At 42.3% G+C, this 23,001-nt stretch overlaps 1 protein-coding gene across 1 annotated transcript; it reads left to right on the forward strand.

Moving 5' to 3' along the window:
- The first annotated feature begins 12,322 nt into the window (after positions 1-12,322).
- popdc3 (popeye domain cAMP effector 3) lies at positions 12,323-18,884 on the forward strand. Its single transcript, XM_084357107.1, has 3 exons — positions 12,323-13,023; positions 14,847-14,955; positions 15,936-18,884. The coding sequence occupies exons 1-3, from the start codon at positions 12,518-12,520 to the stop codon at positions 16,200-16,202; spliced, it is 882 nt and encodes a 293-aa protein (XP_084213233.1). The 5' UTR covers positions 12,323-12,517; the 3' UTR covers positions 16,203-18,884.
- The last annotated feature ends 4,117 nt before the right edge of the window (positions 18,885-23,001 follow it).

Consider the following 23,001-nt stretch of genomic DNA (forward strand, 5'->3'; position numbering starts at 1 on the left):
TGCATCAGCCAGTGTGTTCCTGAGCAGCTTCATCATGTGGCACACATCCAAAACCACATGGACAACTTGCGAGGTATCAGCAGGATTAGGAAAGGATGGCCTCATTGAATTAACATCTAAATTAGCGCCTAGTGCTCTCAACATGGCAAAATGGCAAGATGGTCTGTCGCATGTCAAAGACACTGTACGAACCCCAGCAATGTGAAGTCGTTGGAGGCATTCGCTGATGATGTTTGCACGCTCCTCCCCAGTCAATGCATCGACAAGGAAATATGCCACAGGGATTTTCCAGGATTGATCAACAGCAACAGCCATGATAACCAATGCATCTCTTGCTGGTGGCAAGCTGTCATCAACTGTGCCACAGCCAAGATCTACATATCCGTGAAATTTCCCTGCAGAATATTCCACATGCTTTCTGATGGCCATTTCATCCATCATCAAGGCACAAATTGTTTCTTTGCCCTCTTTTTTCCTGTCCTGTACATGCGCCTGTAATGCACAAAACGATGCTTTGGTAAATCCTGGGTCTGCAGAGATGTTGCTGTACCAGGTCCGTATGGTATCTGGATGGGGCAAAGCGAGGTCAAAGCATTCACGCACATAAGCATAAGCTTTTGCGGAATAGAAGTGCAGAGTCATTGCAAATGATCGCAATTCATCTGACACTTTGGACCTCTTTCCATGCTCCACTCTGGTGAGGATTTCCTTAGGAACTCCACAAAAGGAATTCTAACATCTCTGCACATCCAGAAGAAATCAGGCTTTTCTGCTTCAGGACGCTGATGACCTCTGCCAGGGAATCTACTCTTTGCTTGAGTCTTTTGGTTTTTTCTTTTTCCAATTTTAATTTTTTTCGACAACTTTCAAATTTTTCCTCCATTGAAAACAATTTAGTCTCTAATTGACGTTTTAGGGATTTGGGGGATTCCCTCACACTATAGTTGTGCTCTGTGGTTGTTGTTTCCACTGACACACTTGTGTCTTGAATTTGTTCTTCAATTTCTGTGATACTTTCTACTGGTTTTGCAGGGTAATTGTGATGCAGAACATCAGACACAATATGGCTTTCAGATGAATCCTGTATCACAATGACACTGTCTTTATCCAAGATCTCTGCCACATTTTGTGTGTGTTTTTTTGCGTAACAGTGATCAGTGACGTGTGTCTGTGTTAAAGTGTCTGTGTGATAAACACTTACCTTGTGGGGGGCTGACAATCTCTTACCTTCCAGGGAGTAGTCAAAGATTGTGGGAACAGCTGTTGAAGTGAGGCACTTTCCTCCACCGCTCAAAATGAAGCACTCCTCTTCAAAGTGCAGAGCACACAGCCTGGAGTTTTCATTGGGTGTCCAAGACTTCCGCCTCACGTTGTCCACCCAGTGTCGCAGCCTCTTAACATCACCCAAAGGAAATCTGTAAAACCAGAAAATGCTATAAAGTGTGTGTAAATGTCATGGTTTGTCTCTAGTTACTTTTTTTATTTTGAAGTTCCTGTGTCTTGTCTTCCTATGCATTCCCTCCATTACCTCGTGTGTCTCACTTTTGTCTTCATTGTTTTCCCCAAGCCCTTTGTTGGTTTGTCAGCATTTATCCCCCGTGTTCCTGTGCTTGTGTTGTTGATTGATTTGTTGACTGATTTCATGCATGTATGTATATATCTTTATTTACAGACTCCAGGTTCAATGATAAAAAAAACAGACAACAGGTACTCACAGACAAACAAAAAAACAGACAATGTGTGTGTCTTTGTGTATAGCTACATGTGTGTGTGTGTGTGTTATGATATGCTGTAGTTATACAGTTAATATTTTTGTTTTCAAGTTGTTTTTAAAAGGAATTCTGTGTATAAGCATAAAAGTGATATTCTCACGTTACCAGTAATAAAAGGATAACAACTAATTAAATGGCATTCATCATGTGTTCTATTGAACTTTATTTACTGTATCTGTATCTAGGCTTCTTTTATAAAATAAGATATTACTTAAGAGCTGTTATAGATAGGCTTTGTGTGTGATTCCTTTTGTCAGCCCTGTGATAACCTGGTGACCTAAGTGGACCCAGCCTGGGCATTGCTTTGCCCACAGAGCCGCAGCGGGGCTGACTCACACGCAGACAGGGGGAGAGCATGCAAGCTCCACCCAGGAAGGTCGCAGGCCCGGGGAACGAACCCCCATTTCACGGTTAAACCACCACTTCACCCTGCTGGTCCACCACTTCATCAATCAAATGCATAAATGCATCAAAATTACTGACTCCAGATAGGCCTATTGTAACACCCCGTATGTGCTTGCTAGCGTTCGTCTGATGGCTACCAGGGATATTTTATGCTGCCTTCATGTGCTATGGTACAGATGGTATTTTCCACTTGTGATCTGGTATTTACTAGTGCCTTGTGTTCATGTGCTTTTGTTGTTGTACAGAGAAAGTAAAGATGGTGGACACACAGATTCAGGCTTGTTACTTGGGTAAAACAATCTTGGATTGCCTAGTTCATCTCTCACAGCAAGAAGATGAATTATCAAAAAAAACTGACACCGAATGTTAACGCATCATATTACAATTGTCAATGGAGCAACACTTTATAGGCTACAAAAACTATCCACTAACAGTAGCAAAACACGTTTAGTAGTGTACATTGTTTACCATTCAGTCGATCACACGTTCACCGGTCCAGATGTATGGGGAAAAAAGGAATGTGTCAGGTTTGTGCATCTTTTAAAATTTGATTCGGCTGTCAATCAAGCGCCCCTCCCCCACACTGTCCAAAACTGTCACTACACAGTACTGTACAGTGACAGAAGTGCAGGATTTTTTGAGAGGTAGGTTATGCTTTTCATCTTTAATTCGATCAATTTTCGATATCATCATCATTTATTGACCCTTTGCACGTGACGTCACGTTCCACTCGCGCGAGATACGGACGCCATGACGGACGGCAAAAGAGCACTGGACTCAATAGAAAGACAAGGAGGCTCGTTACTGTTCCTGACATTTTGAGGTTGTCTATTGGTTTTAACTTAATTTTATGTTGTTAAAATGGGTATTTCCTGCTGTGCCGTGCAGTGTATCAACAGACAAGGCTGCAAACCTGATCTAGCCTTTTACAGAATTCCCTTTGAGAAGGACAGAAGACGGCTATGGGTAGCTGCAATTAATCGCAAGGGCTGGCAGCCCTAAAAATACTCGAGGATCTGCAGCGAGCATTTTGTACAAGGTAAGTTTCATATTAAAACGTTATCAAAGTTATGTTAGAGTCAGTCAAAACAAATTCAATTTAGTTAGCTCACGTAGCTACCGTTAGCTAATAAACTCAAGTAGGGTTTGTTTACTAGCCTACTAGTGATGCTAGCTGGCTAGTCCTTCTCAGGACTCTGTTTGTATTAGCTGGCACCCACAGTAGTATAGAACATCTGATCTAGGACCACCAGCTAATTTGACTGAGGTCTAACATAACCTCCCGCATCACGTGATCATTGTGACGTGTCTGCAACGGGTCAATATAAACATCTGTATCAGCACAAACTATGCAATGGATAAAATATGGTCATCAAAGGGAACAATAAAATGCATTTCATGTCATTTTGATCTTTCAGTGTCTTTTAAACGAATAACGACAGACAGCCAGTGTTAAAATGGAGCCACAAGAAGAACAGTCCAGTAAGAGAGCAACAATATGTGATTAAAGCATTAAACTTTTTTATTTGGTCAATTTGTTTATAAATCCTCCATATGGGACTAACACACACGATCCTTTGTTCCACAGATAAAAACGTGTGGATACTCGGGGACAGCTATTTCCGGAGAGGAGAGGGAAGAGCCAGGGAGACAGTGGGCTCCAACCTCGGCCTGGACAAAGCCCGTGTCCACTGGTTTGGGTCGGGTGGCATGAGGTGGCACAGCCTGCGCACCATGTTCGTGGCATGCTTGAGGGGCAGGGCGGCCCCCGATGTCCTGGTCGTGGCGTGCGGCAGCAACGACCTGGGGAAGGCCAAGGGAGTCCAGCTGGTGGGGATATTAAGAGGGACCTGGAGGACCTCCACCACAATTTCCGCGAGATGACCGTGGTCTGGTCCGAAATTGTGGAGAGGCGCCGGTGGAGATGCGCCAAACCGGCCAGACTGAATAGGGCTAGGACGTGGGTGAACAGTGTGGTAAAGTCCTTTGTTTGTGAGTTGGGTGGGTTTTCTGTGTGCCACCCTCACATCAAATTTAACAGCCCTGGTCTGTTTTTGCGCGATGGAGTTCATTTTTCCACTTTGGGAAATGATATTTTTTTAAAAACATTTCTGAAGCCTTTAAAACCCACTATCAGGTACGGTAAAACATTTAAAATGGGTCAGGGTTTTTTTTGTTCGTTTCCTTTTTGTTTGTTTTTTTGTTCAAGCAGTTTTCCTAACCTGATAGTGGGTTTTATTGTTTTTTGTTTAATTATATTTAAGCCCACAAATAGACCAGGGAAAGTGAGGGTGGCCTTTTTTTTTTTTAACTTGTTGGTTTTTGGTTGCCTTCTTTTCATCACACTGTTCACCCACTCTATCACAAGTCTGTTGTTTTCGTTTTGTTATGATATGTTCGTTATATTGTAAAAAGTTCATGTTCAGTAAAAACATCTAATTATTTTGAAAAGTGTTGAACTGTTTCATTATAAAGCCTTGCATACTGTAGGTACACCAAATTATGTTAAATACACCACACAACGGAAATTTGTAATTATAAGAATGATAATGGTTTGTGAAAAAATGAAATGAAAAAAAGTTTTTTTTTTTTTTTTTTATTCAGTAGCATGTGGCGAAGTATAGTTTCTGATATCTCACTACAGGAGCAAACAGTGTTTTAGGGTCAACTATAAAAAGATATCTGGCTAGGAATAACACTTAGGGCCGGATCTACTAAAGGTTTGCGTGTACTAAAACGTGTGCAAACTCCTTGCACACGTAAAAAAATGTACAAACTGATTTACTAACAGTGCGCAAAAAGGGTTGCGTCTGTCAAAGGTGCAAAATAGCGCGTCTGCATTCAGTTAGTACGTTTGCAGCAATGAATATGCAACATGGGGCGTTTACACGCAATTGTGCGTGTTGTGGGTGGAGAAAATGTAAATATATTAATTTAGCACACGCAAAGTGATTTATCAAACCGGAAAGCAATTTTGCTCATAGAAACTGTGTCTATATTTACCACATCTCAAAGGGAGGTGCAAACGGTTTGTATGTGTAATTGCGCACACATGGCTGCCGTTATTGTTGCAAGAAGGAGACGCCGAGAACGCATTTTTCACCCTCGTGTGAATATTTTTGGGATGAATGAGGAAACTATCATTAGAACATATCGCCTATCCAGCCTTGCCATTTTGGAGCTGTTGGAGTAACTCAAAGAGGATTTGGAGCCAGCTACGAGAAGGAGTCACGCAATACCTGCAATAACAAAACTCCTTGCAAGTTTACTATTATTATTTTATTTATATTATTTTACGCCATTTTTTCTTTTCTTTTCTTTTAACCATGACTTTGAGAGGGTTCGCCCGCTATTCCGACATCCCGCTATTCCGACATGCCTCTATTCAGACATGCCGCTGTTCCGACATGTCTTCGACAATGACAAAAAACAATGTCGAAATAGTGGGACGCTTGAAAAATAACTTTAATGCCGCTGTTCCGACAATTAGAGGTCAGTGTCTAGATAGCGGCATGTCGGAATAGCAGCATGTAACGGACTTTGAGAACATCATCGGTTGATGTGCCGTAGAACTGTCATTACCGGTCAAACTCATCCACAAGCACTCATGAGCGTGCAGCGCTTGTCCAGAACGCGATTTGCTTGTTCTCATTGCCCCAGGGCATGATGGGAGGCCCCAGAGCATCATGGGGGATGATTCAACTGCGCATGCTCTATGGGCCCCATAACGCGGAAGTAAAGCCCGGAAGTCAGAAACTTTTTCAGCGTATGCGCCAGGCGAGCAACTCTGTTGAAATCAACGGCCGCCATTTTCCGGTCCGGTATCCACTAATAATACATCCATGATTTTAACCCACAACCTCCATTTTGACAAAGCTGACTAGACAAACTTCTACTTATTTAAGATACAGGATTAACTTTACAAACATGATGAATTTACTTGGCATGACAATAATCTTTTTTTGTGCTTGTTTGCTCACTGCTCTCTCCTGTGCTTCAGTCCAACATGAATTCAATAATGTGAACTATACTTCCTTAATTTGTGGTCACATGACTACTTTTGTTTATGGTTACCTAGATACAGGAGGTGGCTCATTTTACCGACTTACCCCGTTCTCCCCTATGTTGAACTTACTTCTTAGTACAGGCCCCTGCAGCTGCTCCGGTCTGTTAGTCAAACTAACCGCACAGAAAGCCATATTATTTCCCCAAAATTTGCATTAAAGCTATGGTCTACGATTTGAAAGATTTATCATTGTTATTAACATTATTTAGATGGTGGTTATGGCCCAATAGTACCACCCACACAATGTGAAGAGTAAAAGGAACCAAAAAAATCCATTCTCTCTAGCACCTGCAAAACTGAAAAGAAATTGACCAATAGGAACCATCCGGCCCGGATGGCTCCTATTGGATCAATTTTCCTATCCAATCCTCGCTCACTCTCCTGCTCCTGCTCACGTCTGGTCCCGACCCACTTCCGCATTTGAAACTACAAGAGGACAAGACGTTTGTTTTGCCCTGAGCAGTTCAGCTGCCTCTGCTCGCCCCACTGACAGAGTCAAAGAAAGAAAGTCTGTCACTGAAAAGACACAAAGCGAGATGTGAAACAAAGAGGGCTCAAACCGAATAAACATCGGGTCATCATTTGAACGGTGGCGAAAGGTCCGTGAAGATATGGACCCGGTGCTGATACCGCGGCGTTTCTGTTGAGCAGGTAACCTTCGTCTCTGTTGTGGATGTTGTGACAGATAACTTTCATGCCGATGCTGCTGATGACTGTGAAAGCTGCCGTTAGTTTGTTTCTGTGTTATTAGACGGTGTCTGTCTCTGCAGTGTTGTCAACACTTGTTTACTTGTTCGACGGAGACGTTAGCCTCTATGCTAGCATTGTAAGCTAACAACAAGCTAACATTGCTAACATGTTTACACCAAATCAGCCTATTTATTTGCTCGTGGCAGCTAAATGAAGCCGCAAGTAAGATGAATGAAGGGATGGATGAAATCCCAACGCGAAGCGGAGGGGTTTCGGATTTATTTCCGGATTTTTATCTTATTTGTCCGGATTTATTTCTCCATAACAACCTCTCGCCCGGTCACTGCTCAGCTGTTTTGCTAACCCTCCTCCCGGTCTTGTCCGTTTGTTTTCAACGAAGCCTTTGCTAAATCAATATGATGGATTATCATAAACGCGTTACGATGTGTGTATTTGTGTGTCTTATCTGTCATAAACAAGAGATTACGGTTTACGGACACGTTTGTGTCGCGGTCTGGTGCTGCTCAGACAGCAGCTGGGACACACACAGCTGGTCTGAGGCTCATGAAGGTTTGTTTTTCAGCCACAATGTGGAAGCGATCGTTGTGATTAAAGCTGACGGCAGCATCTGTTAGTCTCTTGGCCCTCAATAACTTTTAGAAGTTGCTAACTTTGCTGTTGATAAATAGTAACTTACTACCAGGGTCCGAAATTGGCAGGTAAATTTTCTGTTTGGCGAGTAAATCGCGGAGGTTATCCGCCACTCTGGTGGGTAAATGTTTGCACCACAATAGTACGTAAAACTAAGAGTCTACTGCGTTTTGGGACGCACACACACACACAAAAACTGTGTGAAAGTCTGAGATGCTGCGAGTGATGAAATTTCCCTCCGCCTCTGATGCGCCTCCGGAGGTGGTATCAGAGGCGCATTAATGGCGAACCGAACCAGTGTGAATGGATAAGCCGGCGGCGCAGAGCGAGGGTGTGTCGATCTGATGGTGTTCACTGTGTGATAACTAAACAGGTCCATCACTCAGCAAAATATAGAGAATTGTCCCACAAAGCAACGTTGCAGGACCAAACAACCGTAAAGTAGCTAGTAACTGGTCGTGTCCTTTGGCAACTTATATGAGGAAAAAATACTGCAGTTATTCGTGGAGAAGTGTCTGTCCTACTTACTCTTCGTCACATTTCTGCCCGAAAAACAGCGTCTGTCCCCGGCAAAAACCTTTAACTCACTCTGTTTGTCGCGGTGACGGTCAGCGCTCCCGATCGAGACTTCAGTGAACTTTCCCCCATAAACAGCCTCCCTCCCCGCAAGTGAGAGAGTCAGACAGCGTCCTGTTCATTGATGGCGATTATGTAATTATGTAATTTAGAGCGAAAAACGTAAATTTGTCACTTTCCAGGATGTTTGGTGGGTCAGGATCTCAATCACTACACATTATAACAGCATCCATATGATTATAAACAGTCAGTGTGTACGTGTTTAGATTAACAGCTGGACACAGGGAAACACGCTGGAAAAAAACCACACGTCATCACCATGACGCGTACCGTCACGCAGCCCTTGGAGCCGCAGCGCCGGCTTACTGTGTGAATTACACTCTGGTTCACGTTTTTCTCCGGAGCTGCTCGGCTCTGTGAACAACCAGCGGCGGAGAATTGGCGAACCGCCACTGCAGCGATAACGCTGACTCTGTGTGAAAAGGCCTGGGCTCTGGTGATGAGCTGTTCGGTGTGTCGCCAGTATGCCAAAGAAAAAAACCGAGACATAGAACAATTGATAGATAGATTTTCTTGCTTTAACTCCTGTTGATAGCAAATACATTCATCAATATATTAAAAAGAATTACGCTTCAACTTTGCTCTGGCCTCTTCTTTAAGTTTGTATTCAACATGATACTTTATCTCAATGAAATGTATGGAAATTAATGTTTATGTAACACAAAAAGGCAATTTATTATTTTGGCCAGTAAAAAATATGCTTGGCCGGTGGATTTTTTCATCTACCAGTCCACTTGGCTGATGAGTCAGAAAGTTAATTTCGGACCCTGCTTATTACGTAGCTGTAAGGTAACGTAGCTGTAATATGCTAATGACGTTACGCTAGCTTGGCTGTGGAGCTCAGCTGTGGACATTGTAATGACTTACAAGATTTACGTGAGTTTCAACGTGCATTGTAATAACTTTACCTGTGAATCCGACATCGTTACTCCGCATTCAAAGCTGGGCTGTATTTGGTTTCTGCCGGCTTGTTGCTCTTGGTGCTTGTTGCCGGAGGGGGTGTGTCGCGGGAGGCTCCGAGGGGAGAGCGATACAAGCTCGGAGGGGAGGGGTTAAGGAGCACGGAGGGGAGGTGTGTGTGTGTGTGTGTGTGTGTGTGTGTGTGTGGGGGTGATGCTTTTTTCAAACCTTTCTCAGATCGTAGACCAGAGCTTTAAAACTCTCCAAAAGGCACCAAGACCACAAATGCGGCTGAGAGGTCAGTACTGGAGTGAGTTTGTGACTAGCTGTCACTCAAAGCAGCCACACCCTTAATAAGTAAACCAGTAAACCAGTTTTTTGTACCAGGCTGTAAACATGTTTATTTCAGCTGTAAGTCTGGGTATTTTAACATGGGGTCTTATGGGCTCAACTGGCCCTTTGTGGAACTGCAGCTTTTTGAACTTCTGCATTGGCTTCATTTTTCAGCCTCTCACACACTGATAGCTGTCATTCATGAGATGGAACCTGAGACTTTCTGGCACCAGGATGGATCCCTGCAACTGCTACTCTGCCAGAGGAGTGAGTGTTCTATCTAGGGGTGGCTAAAAATAAGACAGCGCTAACAGATAACATTAAAGTATTTTCTGCACGAGATGAATTATTGCTGTTTCTCTCTCAGGAGGGAAGGTGTGTGTGATCGAACACAGCCGCAACAGCAGCATCCAGCCTTTTCCCCGCATAATCACCAATAATAGTAGTAATTGGCAGCTTGTCACCTGTGGATATCTGATCTGTTTACCCAGACTTAAAAACAGTCTACAGTCAACAATATTTTCACACTTGTGCACATAATTACACATACGCACAGACTGCCCGGGGTGGAGAGGCTCTAAAAATAGCTGCTGTCTTGTGATATGTATGGAGAGAACCACTTTTGTGTGAACCTTACGCATGATTCCAAACATGTATGCGGACATGTCCTCAGACACACACACAAACTGGATGATTGTATCATGTTCTCTCACCCTCAGTAAAAATAGCTCCAGAGCTGGTGTCTTATGCCCCTCAGTCAGTGTCCTTTCCATCGTCATCAACCCCTGATCTAAAAAACAGGGCCATCCCCAGTGAGGATGTTTCTGCACCAGCTCCTGATGTCTGACATGATGTGAAACACACCCAGGGGTTCTCCGTCCGTCCCTGCTGACCCAGATATCATCCACACTCACTTTCTCCAGTCCAGCAAAGTCACCTTGACCAGGCACACAGAGGGAGAGCTGCTGCTATTCTGGTCTGCAAAGATCACTCTCTCAAAGCCCTCCATAGCTCTGATTACATAGGAAATAAGACAACATGGCTGTCAAAATAAAAGCTTTGCTATTTTCCTTTTATTTTCTAGAGCTCCATACGAACCATTAATCTGGCCTGACCATCATTTAGAGTCATAGACAGGTACTAGCCCTATCAAAAAACATCAAAACCATATGACACCTTTCACCAACTAACTGATTAACTGACAGGTTTGCAAAGGTTTTGATAAATGCAGTAAACAGGCTACAGGCAGAGTGGGATCTGGAGCAATTTAAATACAACACACTGTTGCACACAAATGCGACTACAATAAGAGAAAAACAGCATTAAAGGGCTTCAATATAACAATTTGTATTCATTTCCTTGTAACTGTATTGGCCATATGTGAGAAGACTGTAAAGTGAATGAGACCTTCCCTGTCTCTCTCACTTGCCTTTATAGTGTATGATTTGTTTAAAGCAACATTATTGAAATGTTCTCCTTAAACTAACAGCTTCAAAATGATTTAGGGTGAATGGTGTCACGTGTTACATACATGTTTACTTCAACATACAACCAAACTATCCAGAAGACGTGAATTCAATGTTTTTGACAACATCGGAAAAAAAGACATCCAGTGGAGAGCCTGAATGAAAGATTTTTAGACTTTCCAACGTTCAATATTGATGTCCAAGTGACATTGCTACAGTGTTCACAATGTAAACATTTTTGACATTTTTTCATGTCATTTTAGACTTCATGTACTTCAGGGTGGATTTGAACCCTGAGCCTCGACTACGGTCACCCTCATGGGACATGCACTCTAACAGGTTTATTCTATTCTATTCTATTCCATCTCTTCTATTCTATTTATCAGCTGTCATAGACATCATGTTAGGTCATCTAACCTTGGGTTAGAGTTAGGCAAATTGCAAATTTTAAGTTGTTGAATGCTGCTGGACTGTGGATTTCTTTGTGAAGGACTCGGGCCGGGTTTTCCACGACACTCCAAGGGATGTGACTTTGTGCCTTGAGTGCTTCGTCTCAGTACCTCTCCGCTCTGCTAACAGAGAGCAACAGCAGCTAATGTTGGTTTTAGAAATGGAGTCCAGTAACATAAACTAATGACCGACTTCCAGCACAACACAGAAGTTCCACAGAAGAACAGAGATTCACACAAAATGTAAATGTTAAAGGGTAATGCCACCAAATGCACACATTAAAGTGTTTTTACAAGTGGAGTGAAGTGCTGTATATGTGAAAAAAGTAGTATAAGGGGCTGCAGAAGCTTCATGTAATCTGATTAATTTGGGTTAAGTTGCATTGTGGGCAATGTAGGCACCAGGTTTTAAAAGGAAGAAGAATGTGGAGTAAAAAGGTGATATCTCTGGTCCCGCTGTATCCAGTTGGATCATTAAACAGTGTTAATGGAGTGCAATGTTAGACCAGCAAACTGGTGCCTACATTACCCACAATGCAACAGTGAGTGACATGAACACAGACCATTTATCAGATCACATGCAGCTTCCTCAAAAAGGCTTTATACTAGCTTTATTTCCACATGTGCAGTAGTACTACACTTTAATGTGCGAAACTGGTGGAGTTGCCCTTTAATCAAATGCTAATTTGTAGTTTTACTTTAAGTGAAATAATAATAAAAGAGTATTCAGTGGTGAAAACTGATCAGATGTAAATCATATGAAGGCACAAACAAACAGACATGCATCATTCAGCAGCTCCTCTGGCACACTGTTACATGTGTTCATTCACATGTTGTACTGTATTATTTATGTGATGCATTCACTTTGTCACATTAACATTTCTCCATGCTGCCTGGTGCTGTTCCTCCTCCTCCTCCTCCTCCTCCACCTGATGAACCAGGATCAGCTCCGTGTCGGGTTTTATTTTTCTATCCCCGCTGTTTCCGGTCCTGGCTCAGAGCTGGGTCCTGTCCACAGTCCGCTGTTAGTCTGGACATGTTGCCGGTGTTCTGTGGACCTCCAGCGTGTGTCTGAGCACTCCGCCGGCTCTGACGGACCCGGGAGGACTCGTGTGATATCCGCTGCCAGTTTCATCCACTTGGGTCGACATGGAGCCTCCGGACTTCGAAGCCATGAACTTCACGGTGGAGCCTCAGGCGACGCGGTACCCGCTGTGTGCGGAGTGGAGGGACGGCTCGGAGGGCTCCGTCTTCCACCTCGCGCACATCTTCCTCTTCCTCGGCTTCATGGGCGGCAGCGGGTTCTACGGTCTGCTCTACCTGTTCACCTTCCTGACGCTGGGCTTCTTCTGCTCCACTCTGTGGGCATGGTCGGACCTGTGCACGACGGACGCGTTCCTGTGGAGCTTCGCGCTCTTCGGCGTGTGTTCGGGACAAGCGCTGCATGTGGCCTACAGGCTGAGGAGCGTGTCCTTCGAGAAGGAGTTCCAGGAGCTGTACAGCTGCCTGTTCAAGAGGCTGGGGGTGTCGCTCACACACTTTGGGAAGATAGTGGCCTGCTGTGACGCAGAGATCCACGACATCGACAAGGACCACTGCTTCGCCATAGAGGGAAAAACCCCCATTGACAAGCTGTCGGTGCTGCTGTCCGGCAGGTGACCGCGCCTCTAGTTGAGTTTGTTTAAAGGAGCAGTCTGTAGTTTTGTGTTAGGAATGATAATGAGCAGAGAAAGATGTTCATTGGCTGATTATGTTCTGCCTAAACAAACTAAATAAACAAACTCTCTTTGTTTCCATGACTGAATAAACAAACTGACCTTAAAGGACAACACAGTTTATAGTGTTTACTTTGTTTATATGTGGCGGACCCTGCCAACGTTCTAGCTTCAAACAGTGTTCCGGCACCTTATTTTCCTCTGAGTCAGCTCGTTTATTCACTGATGGAAAAAGTTTATATCATTACCTCATTAATATTGTACATCATGTATCTTTAAGGTAATAATATATGAACCAAAGAACACAAATGAACACAGTATGAAGTTTCCACTCAGTTCAGCCTCTTTATTATTTGAAAGTCCAGCTGGGTCCCAATAAAATAGTCGAATTTGTGATGTAGCATACAAAAACTATACACATTTAACAGCTGGTTGTAGTGAAATAAATGCTTTTGCTGTATAAAATGGCAGTTTAGCCAAACTAAAACTGGATTGTAGGCGCTGTAGCGAGCCTCCTATACCCTAATTCACACATGTATTATTTGTTGCACTAGACATGAATGAAAAAGTGTCATTTGTGCCCCATGAGTCTACCTTCAGTGTCAGGACTACATTCTATGGGTCATTCAGTCCAAACGCGAGGTGGATTATTCGTGCCTCTAGATTACATCCAAAGTCAATAAGAAGGTGTGATTGATGCGAACACATGACATTGGGCAGCATTACATTATTTGCGCATTCATGCGAGTTGAAAATCCAGTCATTCATTCAAATCAAGTCCAGACATTCATGAACAGCAATGGAGGACAGGATATTAATCACTAATGGTGGCTGTTTGCAGGAGGAAGAATGGAGGTTCTTTGTTGTATTTTTTTATTGACTTTTTCTTCGTTATCCATGTATTATATTTCACTTAATCAATTTATTATTTTTACACTCTCCTCTCAGCAGTCATTAGCAGTTACTTCCAAACCTTTTCTCCTACTAATAATATACATTCACACATACACACACACACACACACACACACACTGCCTCTCAACACCCTCAACATACAGTGCAACATGCCAATTTGTTTTTGCTTGTTGTTTTTTGTCTCATCTTGCTGTCTCTCCATTGTTCTCCATGCTTTTTGTCTTTTTTCTTCTTTCTTTTATTGCACATAGTGTCGTTATGATCATGTCTCTTACTTATCTTGTGTCTCATTCTTTAGTAAAAAATAAGTCCAAAAATTCACACCAGAAATAGACAGAGAGAGAGAGAGAGAGAGAGAGCCGCTCCTCCCTCCTGTAAACACACTGATTGTGATGCGGCCCTCTCCTGTTTAACGTCGGCCTGCTTCTGCTGTTGTTCTGTACTAACTCATCAGTGCACCTGCTTGCTGCGATGTCATTCGGTGCACGTTGGTATTGGTAGGCTACATAATAAGCTTCCTCCACTCGTGGCTCACCTGCTGTTCTGACAGCAGAATTGCAGGTGAGGAATCCTAAATGCGAGGTGAGTCAACTTTATAAAGACTTTCTGCTGATTGAAAAAAGCAGATAACATTGCTGGTAGAGAGACAACAGGAAGCAGAGAGAAACAGAGAAAAGACAAGTCAGTGTGGTCATTAAGGCGGACAGTTAGAGCAACACTGTGTCATGTAGGCAAACTCTGAAAGCGAAAAGAAAGAGAGTTGATTTTTGAGATTCTCAGGTCAGGCCTATATGTTAGAGTGTATCCCACACTAGTTAATATCGTTTATTCCATCTGTTCTCCTGCAGAATCCGTGTGACTGTTAACGGAGAGTTTCTGCACTACATCTACCCCTTCCAGTTTCTGGATTCACCTGAGTGGGACTCTCTCAGACCTTCAGAGGAGGGTGTATTCCAGGTTCATTTGAGCTCATGTGCATGTACAAAAAGACACATTTACCCAAGCCTGTGTCAGCATGGTCAAGCTGTTATCCTGCAACCCTAGTTTCAGGTTCATAAATCTTCATGAGCCCAACAAGCGTGTTTATGACTCACTCACTCCTATCAGCAATTACTGTGTGTGTCCAAAGCCTGATATATCTTATTTCTTAATAAATAATAATAATAATACATTTTATTTATAACGCGCTTTTACAGGTGCTCAAAGACGCTTACATAGAAATATAGGTTACTGTTCTTAGCGCCATAGACCTTTTATAGACCTTTTTCACAGCAGTGATGGTGACAAAATGGTGTGAAAAGTGTAGGTGTAATGAATGACATTATTGACGACTGAATTAGGTGAGCCACTTCCAGGGTCCCAGTGCTGTGAATGGTGGGGCACTGAATGGGATTGAGCCATTGTTAATATTATTGTTATTATTAATGCTTAACCTGTGCTCTACCTGCTGTGCAAGTTATAAGGCCTGTTGTGAAAAAGATCCGTTGTTGACAAAAACAATAGAAAAACATCAGTGCCATACACTGATGTTTAAGTAACGTTTAATAAAAACTACAGTGGAATTACTAAATATTTATTTAAAAAAATGAAGTTTGTATATTTGTGATTGTGTGTTGTTTACCAACAAAACTGTCAAATGAAGTTGTTATGTATTATTAATGTTGGCAACAAATCCCACTGATGACTGATGACTCATGAGTATTAGTATTAGAACATAGTATTTCGTCAGTTTGATAAATGATTTGAATATTAACTTAAAGGGAATGTTCGTCCTAAGTTTGATCTTGGGTTGAATCCGTCCGTGGGCAGAACTACAAGATTAGATCCAAGTTGTAATGAAGTGAAATGATCCTTTAACGAACATGTATGACTGTCAGCTTGGGTCCTGTCAGCACCACCTCTCTGATCATTTATTCCTTCTCTTTCTTCCTTCACAGGTGACCCTGCGTGCTGATAACCCCTGCCGGTATGTGGCGTGGAGGAGGAAGAAACTCTATCTGCTTTTTGCTAAGCATCGTTACATAGCCAAGATCTTTGCCCTGGTTGTGCGCAATGACATCGCAGAGAAGCTGTACTCCCTCAACGACAAGGCTTTTGACGGGTCCGGGCACCGCTATGATCTCCGCTTACCAAGTTACTGTCACATGCCAGGGACTGAATTAGAAAAAACAGATGCCTTCCTGCAAGTGCCGGTGCAGGGTTAGAGGACTGCCTGAACACCCACACACACACACCAACACACTCACACACACACGTACGCACACCAACACACACACACCACTCCACTTAAACACTTGAGCGACTCACTGCATGGAGGAATGGGTGTTTGTTACTGTAGGTGGGCAAAGCAGCGTATTATCTGTACCATGTAGGGTGAGGGGGTGTCAAACTGTTACATTTACCCCATAATCATCAGATCTCAATATGCAAATCAGGTAGATGGAGCTGGCAGCCTTGACAACAAATGTGGTGTGCTGGATCAAGAGGATACTCTTGAGGGATTGCTTCAGCACAGGTCCAGGCTCAAGTGACTGATAGATATCTGTTGGCTACTTGATGGTTGCCTTGCAAATGATGCTGATGTTCATTACTAAGGTCACTTTTTGACAGGCAGTTGAGATGGCAGAAAGAGGAAGGTAACTTTTAACATTTGGGCAGACTGACACTGAATGACACGTCGGTTTTAAGATCAGTTCACTTTAAGCTTTGTTTTCACTACACTATTTTTTTGCCACTGGGCACAAAATCTCCCAGGAAATGAAGGCTGGCTGGTGGTGCAGTCAGGCTGGCAGCCTGGCACCATTACAGACTAAATGAACAGATGAACTCATGTGTCCTCTGTCGTTGTTGGTAGGTACTAAAGTGAAGAAAATGGAAAGGTTTCCAGTTGTCTTTGTGGCAGCAGAGCTGACAGTAATTTTGCTTGGAAACACTAGGGGTGGAAAGGTTGTCTATTTCTACCTTAGCATTTTTTGTCATTTGTTTAATACATACACAACAGAAATTTATGATTTTCAGGCGAATTGGTGCCGAAATGATTTGTTGACATGTACAGTAACAGATATGGTCTCTGAGCAAAGTTGGTCTTTGTTTACACAAATCCAGTGAAGTGCTCAAAGTAGATGAGTCGTCGTTACTGCAGTGACGTCTCGTTACTTTTACTTTCTGTGTAATGTTACTTTTGACAACTCTGTCTAGAAAATCATGAAGAATCTCTCCAGCAGTCAGACAGTAGCAAATTTCAAGTTTGGAACAAAACTGAAAATAAGGCTAGTGAAATACACAAGCCTTAAGTTCATGAGAAGTGCCGCTGTCTGAGACCATAGCCTACACTTTACATTGATTCCCTGGGACCCATATTGCATTTATTAATGATTTATTAATATTATTATAAATGTAATTTCGACCTGTTATGGAGTTGGTATTTTGTTAGTCATAGCCAGGTGATTCATGGAATAGTCTTGAATACATACCGCAGTATATGACACAGTACTTCATCAGTTAAATTGTGGTGGATGGTCAAGTTTTTTCTCTATGTGTCTATTATCTATACATCATAACCAATGTCTAATACGTAAAATTTGAATAATGTTGAGATCGACGTCCATATTTGGTACCTTAATCAGTAACTGGGGGCCACTGTCCAATGTCTTTAATCCAACCACCCATGCTGCTGTCACTGCTGCAGCAGTGGCAGTAATGGCGGCAACGTGAGATGGCGGAACCACCCGATAACATTTTAAAAAATGCTGAAGTGCAGAGTCCGTAAATTGTTTTTATGTCATTCATGTGTGGCGAGCCAACAGGAAGTTAGACAGCTCTGGCAGAGGGAGTCTTTAATATGGATGCTCTGTTCAAGTGGAAGCCACTTCTCCTCATACATTCACGGTGCACAGTCACTGTGACCAGATGTTAAAATGACGACGCACATTTTCCAAAGGTTGAACTACTCCATTAAGCTGGTAGTTGGGTGAATAATTTGGTGACTCATTATGATGGTTGTATCCAACTAGAAATCATCCGAGTGAATTATGGGCCAGCTACTCTCGACTGTGTGTTAGAGAATCTTTTGTAGCTGTAGAAATCCTGTCCAACCACTGGTTTCTGTCTGGGGTTGTACACATTATAGTGAACTAAGCCAGCAACTATAATGATAAATGAACTTTATTTATATAGCACCACCGACCCTCCGATTTGTGGATGACCACTCTACCTCCTGAGCCTCAGCCACTGGGAATTTCTTGTTTTTTGACTTACTATCCAGTCCTGGACACCAACATTCTGTCTGAGCACTAATTAACCAGAAGAAAAAACAATTAGGAAAACTTGTATTAACAGTGCCTGATTTGTTCCTTTTACTCTCTGTGGTTTTAATCACATACTGAAGCAGAACAGAAGAAACTCCAGCTGCAGATCTTCAGTGTTTTCAGTCAACTCAACATCCATTTAAACTTCACACAGTGCAGCACTTTGACTGAGGAGCTCATTGATCGCAGTGTCTTCTGACCGGACTGTTGATTAAGATCATTGTGCACACGTCCACATAAAGGTTTGAATATAACTGAGAACACTCTGTGTGTTTATAGACTTCAGATTGTGCTGTAAGGTGAAACTGAACCTAAAGACAAACAGCTGAGCTTAGCAACTTTGTTTACAGCCGTTCACTCATGCTCTCACTGAAAGGGACTTACGTGTATGTATACATACATTATGAATGTATAAAGTGAAACGAACAGGTGGCTGCAGATGTCTTTCCTGTTTGATGTGCAATGTTGACAGAATAGATCTGTGCCTTTGTGAATGTAATAGTGTGAAAATGTAAATGTGGATGTAAACAGATGAATTATATTGTACTGTAGAAATAAATGATACTTTATATTACTGTGTAGATGCTGTGATGGTTGCATTTAATATTCAGTGAATTGACCACAGTAGTTTAACACAGTAAACTTTTTGAACATTGATTTTGCAGACCTACAGGCAAAATACATGTTCAATGTGAAATGTGTTAAGTTGTTTTATATTTGCAGTGATTTTGTAGAATATCTTTATTTGAGAAATTGTGGAATAGGAATCAACTGATGTTTGTAAGAAAATCCATCAAGCCATGTTTGTCCCCTAATCCGGCGTCGGGTTGCTGTGGCAGCAGGCTCAGCAGGGTATTCCAGACGTCCCTTTCCACAGCAACGCTTTCCAGCTCCTCCTGGGGGATCCCGGAGTGTTCCCAGGCTAAATGAGATGGATAATCCCTCCAGCGAGTTCTGGTTCTGCCTCGGGGTCTCCTGCCCAGGAGGATCAGATGCCTGAAACCACCTCAGCTGGCTCTTTTTTTTCGACATGCCAGTTGAGGCGGTTTGACGAAAAATGATTTTCCAAGGTATCAAAGTATTCAGTTCATCTTCCCAAAAGGAACAGACTGGATGGAAGCAAGCAGGAGGCCTCTGCTATTTAACATTTAATGATATATTGTGTTATTTGTCTGTGTTATGGATAGCCATTCCTGACACCTTGTACTGATCCCTTTTTAGTTTCCATTTCCAGTGAGAAGCGAGAGCTCAAAGCAACTCATCGATTCCAAAAGTATGACAAATTTCACCATAACAGAATTGAAGGTGTGAAAAGAAATCACCTGCAGTACCTGGTAAATCATTAATTAGAACATTTCCCTTTCTCTGAAGTCTTCCCCATAAAAACCACTCCCCATCGATCACAGCTCTGATTCATTGATAGAACTTGATTTTGGATCACGTGGGGTGCCTGGAGGGTGATACTGGAAACTCAAACAAGCCTTCAACACACATTTAAGTAAGGAAGAGAGATTACCCAACCTTAAGCTCAGTTTGTTCAGTTGTCATGCAGATGGTTCAGTATATTTGTAGGTCTTGAGTTAAATTTACTTTGTCAAAATAATATAAGTTGTACAATAAAATCCTTACACCAAAGGAATACAATAAATACAAAGTAATAAAATATGTTCCATATAAACATTAAACATTTAATAATAGTGTCAATTTTACATACAAATAACCAAGTATTTGTATATTTTATAAATAAAAATGTTTCTTTATTTCCAATAGCCTTCTTATAGGTTGTTTTGTTTAAAATAAGTCAAACTGCTTGCGAATAACAAAAATAAAATAAAATAACCATCAATTGAGTACATTTATTTGCACTCCAGCAGCCGATTTCCACAACATAGCCAAGTGCTTTAAACCAATGTATTTGTCATTTCCACAGTCTTTTCTTCCAAAGAGCAAAGAGGAGTGGCAGCCACTGCAGCAGTTGTTTCCCAAAAAGCAAATTAGGTGGCAACTGCTGGAGACTGACAGAGTCACTGTAGTTAACCCTTTTTGTTTCACCTGTTTGTGAATAGACAATGTTTTGATATAAGCAGGGAAGTGATTCAGATGGTTGAAAACAGGCATGTGAACATTAGAATGTTAAATTATGACAGTGACAAAAAAGTCTTTCATTCACACACTTAGAATCTATTTAGCTGTTTTTAGTTAATAGCAGGTTTAATTAAGGTGATCTTATTCAAGCCTGCTGTTTGTCCTCATCAGGAACGATGAATCTATTTCAAGGTGATACTGTTCACATGATATTCAGTGTGAAGGTTATTGTGTCACTGTTCCCCTGGGGTGGACTTTAAAATCAGCCCAGGCAGACCTCTTGAAATATTTTTCTGTTAACTGTCTTTTCCTTTTGGTTTAAACATCTAAAATCTAGTTAAAAACAGCCAAATGTCTTCACTGTCAAGGGTGAGTCAACTGTATTTCCATAGTTATATAGTTTATATAGGCTGTATCATGTTTGTGCACTTGAATGATCGTTTCACAGCTGATGTTTCCTCTGACTGGACTTATGGTGACCACCATGAAGCTCTGGTACCGCTGAGTAACTGGAGACTGACAGAAAAGAGTATACAAGATTAATACTGTGCTAAAACACACCTCCTGCTTTTCTACATAGCACGATGACCTTTTTGTTAAAACAATGAGTCAACTCAGGAAAGGCAGTAGCAGTACACAGTCCTGAGAGGCGGCTCCACTGCTGTTTTTTTTTTCTTTTTGAAACACCATCCACACACCCTGCTCGTGAAGCTTTTAACAGCACTTTCCTTCCTCCCCTGGCTTTTCTCAGCTGTACTCTTCACCCTGCTCTCCACACTACTGTAGCTGTGGTGTGTTGTTCTCTGTTTGATTAAGCTTTTTATTTCTGGCACCACACTGGCAGACCAATCAGCTCAGCCAGGTCACCGGGAATTCTCCTAGTTCTCCTGATGGCCAGTCCAGGCCTGATGTTCCCAAGTTGTCACGTTACACTTTACAGGCAGTCAGAGTTAACAACAGGAACACTTCGTGGTACAGTACCTACCTCGTCTTCAGTTAGTATTTGGAAAATATTGACATTGTTCATCCAATCAGTTTGCCAGGCAGGCTACGGACTCCATGGGAAAGTAATTACAGCTAAAGTTCTTCTCACCATGCTCTCACTTATGTTGAAACTACCAATAGGTCCAGGTGTCAAAGAAACAATGCACACTACACTTGGCAGGCAGTGGACAGGTAATTATGGGTTAACTACATTCAAAGTATGAGTCCAAACACCTTTGTATTAGCTGCTAACGACCACTTCACCGACCAAACCTCTTTATTCTGCAGGAATAAACGTTGTAATTGCCCAGTACACAGTTACAATTTACCCTGGTAATTAGACTTATTATGTTTTATCATTTCTAAGCAAATAAATGTACACTATGTAATTTCTGCCACAAGGGGACTCCCTATCAGAACAAAACATGAGACATCTGCAGTGTTTGTGGAAGGAGCCTCTGCTAAGAGCCAAGGATGTTACATTAAAATCTGGACACAGTGTTGGAGGCGGAGCGCCCTTCATTCATATGAAAGCTGCTCAGTGGCGCATGAAGCCAAAAAACCTCGACCTCCCGGGTGTACAAGCACCCGATCTTCTGTGTTGTGCAGTCCATAGAGTGTGTGCACTAGAGACTTCCACTGACCAACCTGAACAACTTGAACGGAGATATAATGATTTAATCGTGCAGCTCTTCTAGACTTTCCAAAATAAATTAGACCGAATGGCTCAAATTAGGACTGTGAAACAAGTCATTTTTCGGGGGTTGTGATGCTAAAAAAAATGTATCCACTGTTTTATAGAAACACATGCTTATAGAAAAGAGTCCCTTGGGCCACAGTGCATCATGTGACCTTGTAATTACACGGTTTGGCCACTACAAAAGTCAGCGCTCTTCCTTCCTTGGTTGCTTAAACAGTCACATTGAATTCTGCTCTGATCTGGAGCAGTTTACTGACGGGAGAGCTCAAGAGGTCCGTGACCTCCATGATCGGTGTTCATGTCACGTTACTGTAATGTTGACTGCTGACTGCGGCTGGATGGGTTAGTGCTTTATGTCATGGAGGCATTACAGAGAGGAGAGGGGACAGACGGGGGAGAATCACACTGATCAGTGCTGGATAGTGAGAGTTGACCTAAATTTAAACACACTCTCCTTGTGTGCCCTTGCTGGCTAACGTTAGCTCATGGCTAATGTATTAAAGTAATGTGGCTGTTAAACACAAATGGCCCTGCAGTCAAACTCACCTTGCTGTTGGTTAATAGAACATTTAACAGCCTCCACAGCTGATGAAAAACATGTTGACACCATGTAGTTCTGGAGTTTAAAATGCAGTCTGGTTCGCTGCAGACCTGATGAAACACTTTAATGCAGGAGTAAAAATATATCCCTAAAGAGTTATTTTTCAAAACATACGTGTCTCTTTATTTGACATAAAAATCAGATAAGTCAGTAACTGTAATAGAGGAGAATACATGAGGAAGTGTTTGGACTGAATGAAGCAGTCTCTCCTGCCTCACTGACAGTGCAGCTCTGTCTCCCCCTGTCGGAGCTGGCGGTCACTGCAGGAGCGCTCCTGTCGCCTTCTTGCCCATTTTAGTCTTTCCCTGTCAGCTGTGAGGAATGTG

The sequence above is a fragment of the Pagrus pagrus genome (assembly GCF_965226575.1).
Source record: "Pagrus pagrus genome assembly, chromosome: 7".
NCBI classification, from domain to species: Eukaryota; Metazoa; Chordata; class Actinopteri; order Spariformes; family Sparidae; genus Pagrus; species Pagrus pagrus.

Excerpts from the sequence above, each read along its gene's own strand:
- popdc3 (XM_084357107.1), top strand. The coding sequence starts at position 12,518 with ATGGAGCCTCCGGACTTCGAAGCCATGAACTTCACGGTGGAGCCTCAG. Across the intron at positions 13,024-14,846 it reads TCGGTGCTGCTGTCCGGCAG|AATCCGTGTGACTGTTAACG; the intron begins GTGACCGCGCCT and ends GTTCTCCTGCAG. Across the intron at positions 14,956-15,935 it reads CAGAGGAGGGTGTATTCCAG|GTGACCCTGCGTGCTGATAA; the intron begins GTTCATTTGAGC and ends CTTCCTTCACAG.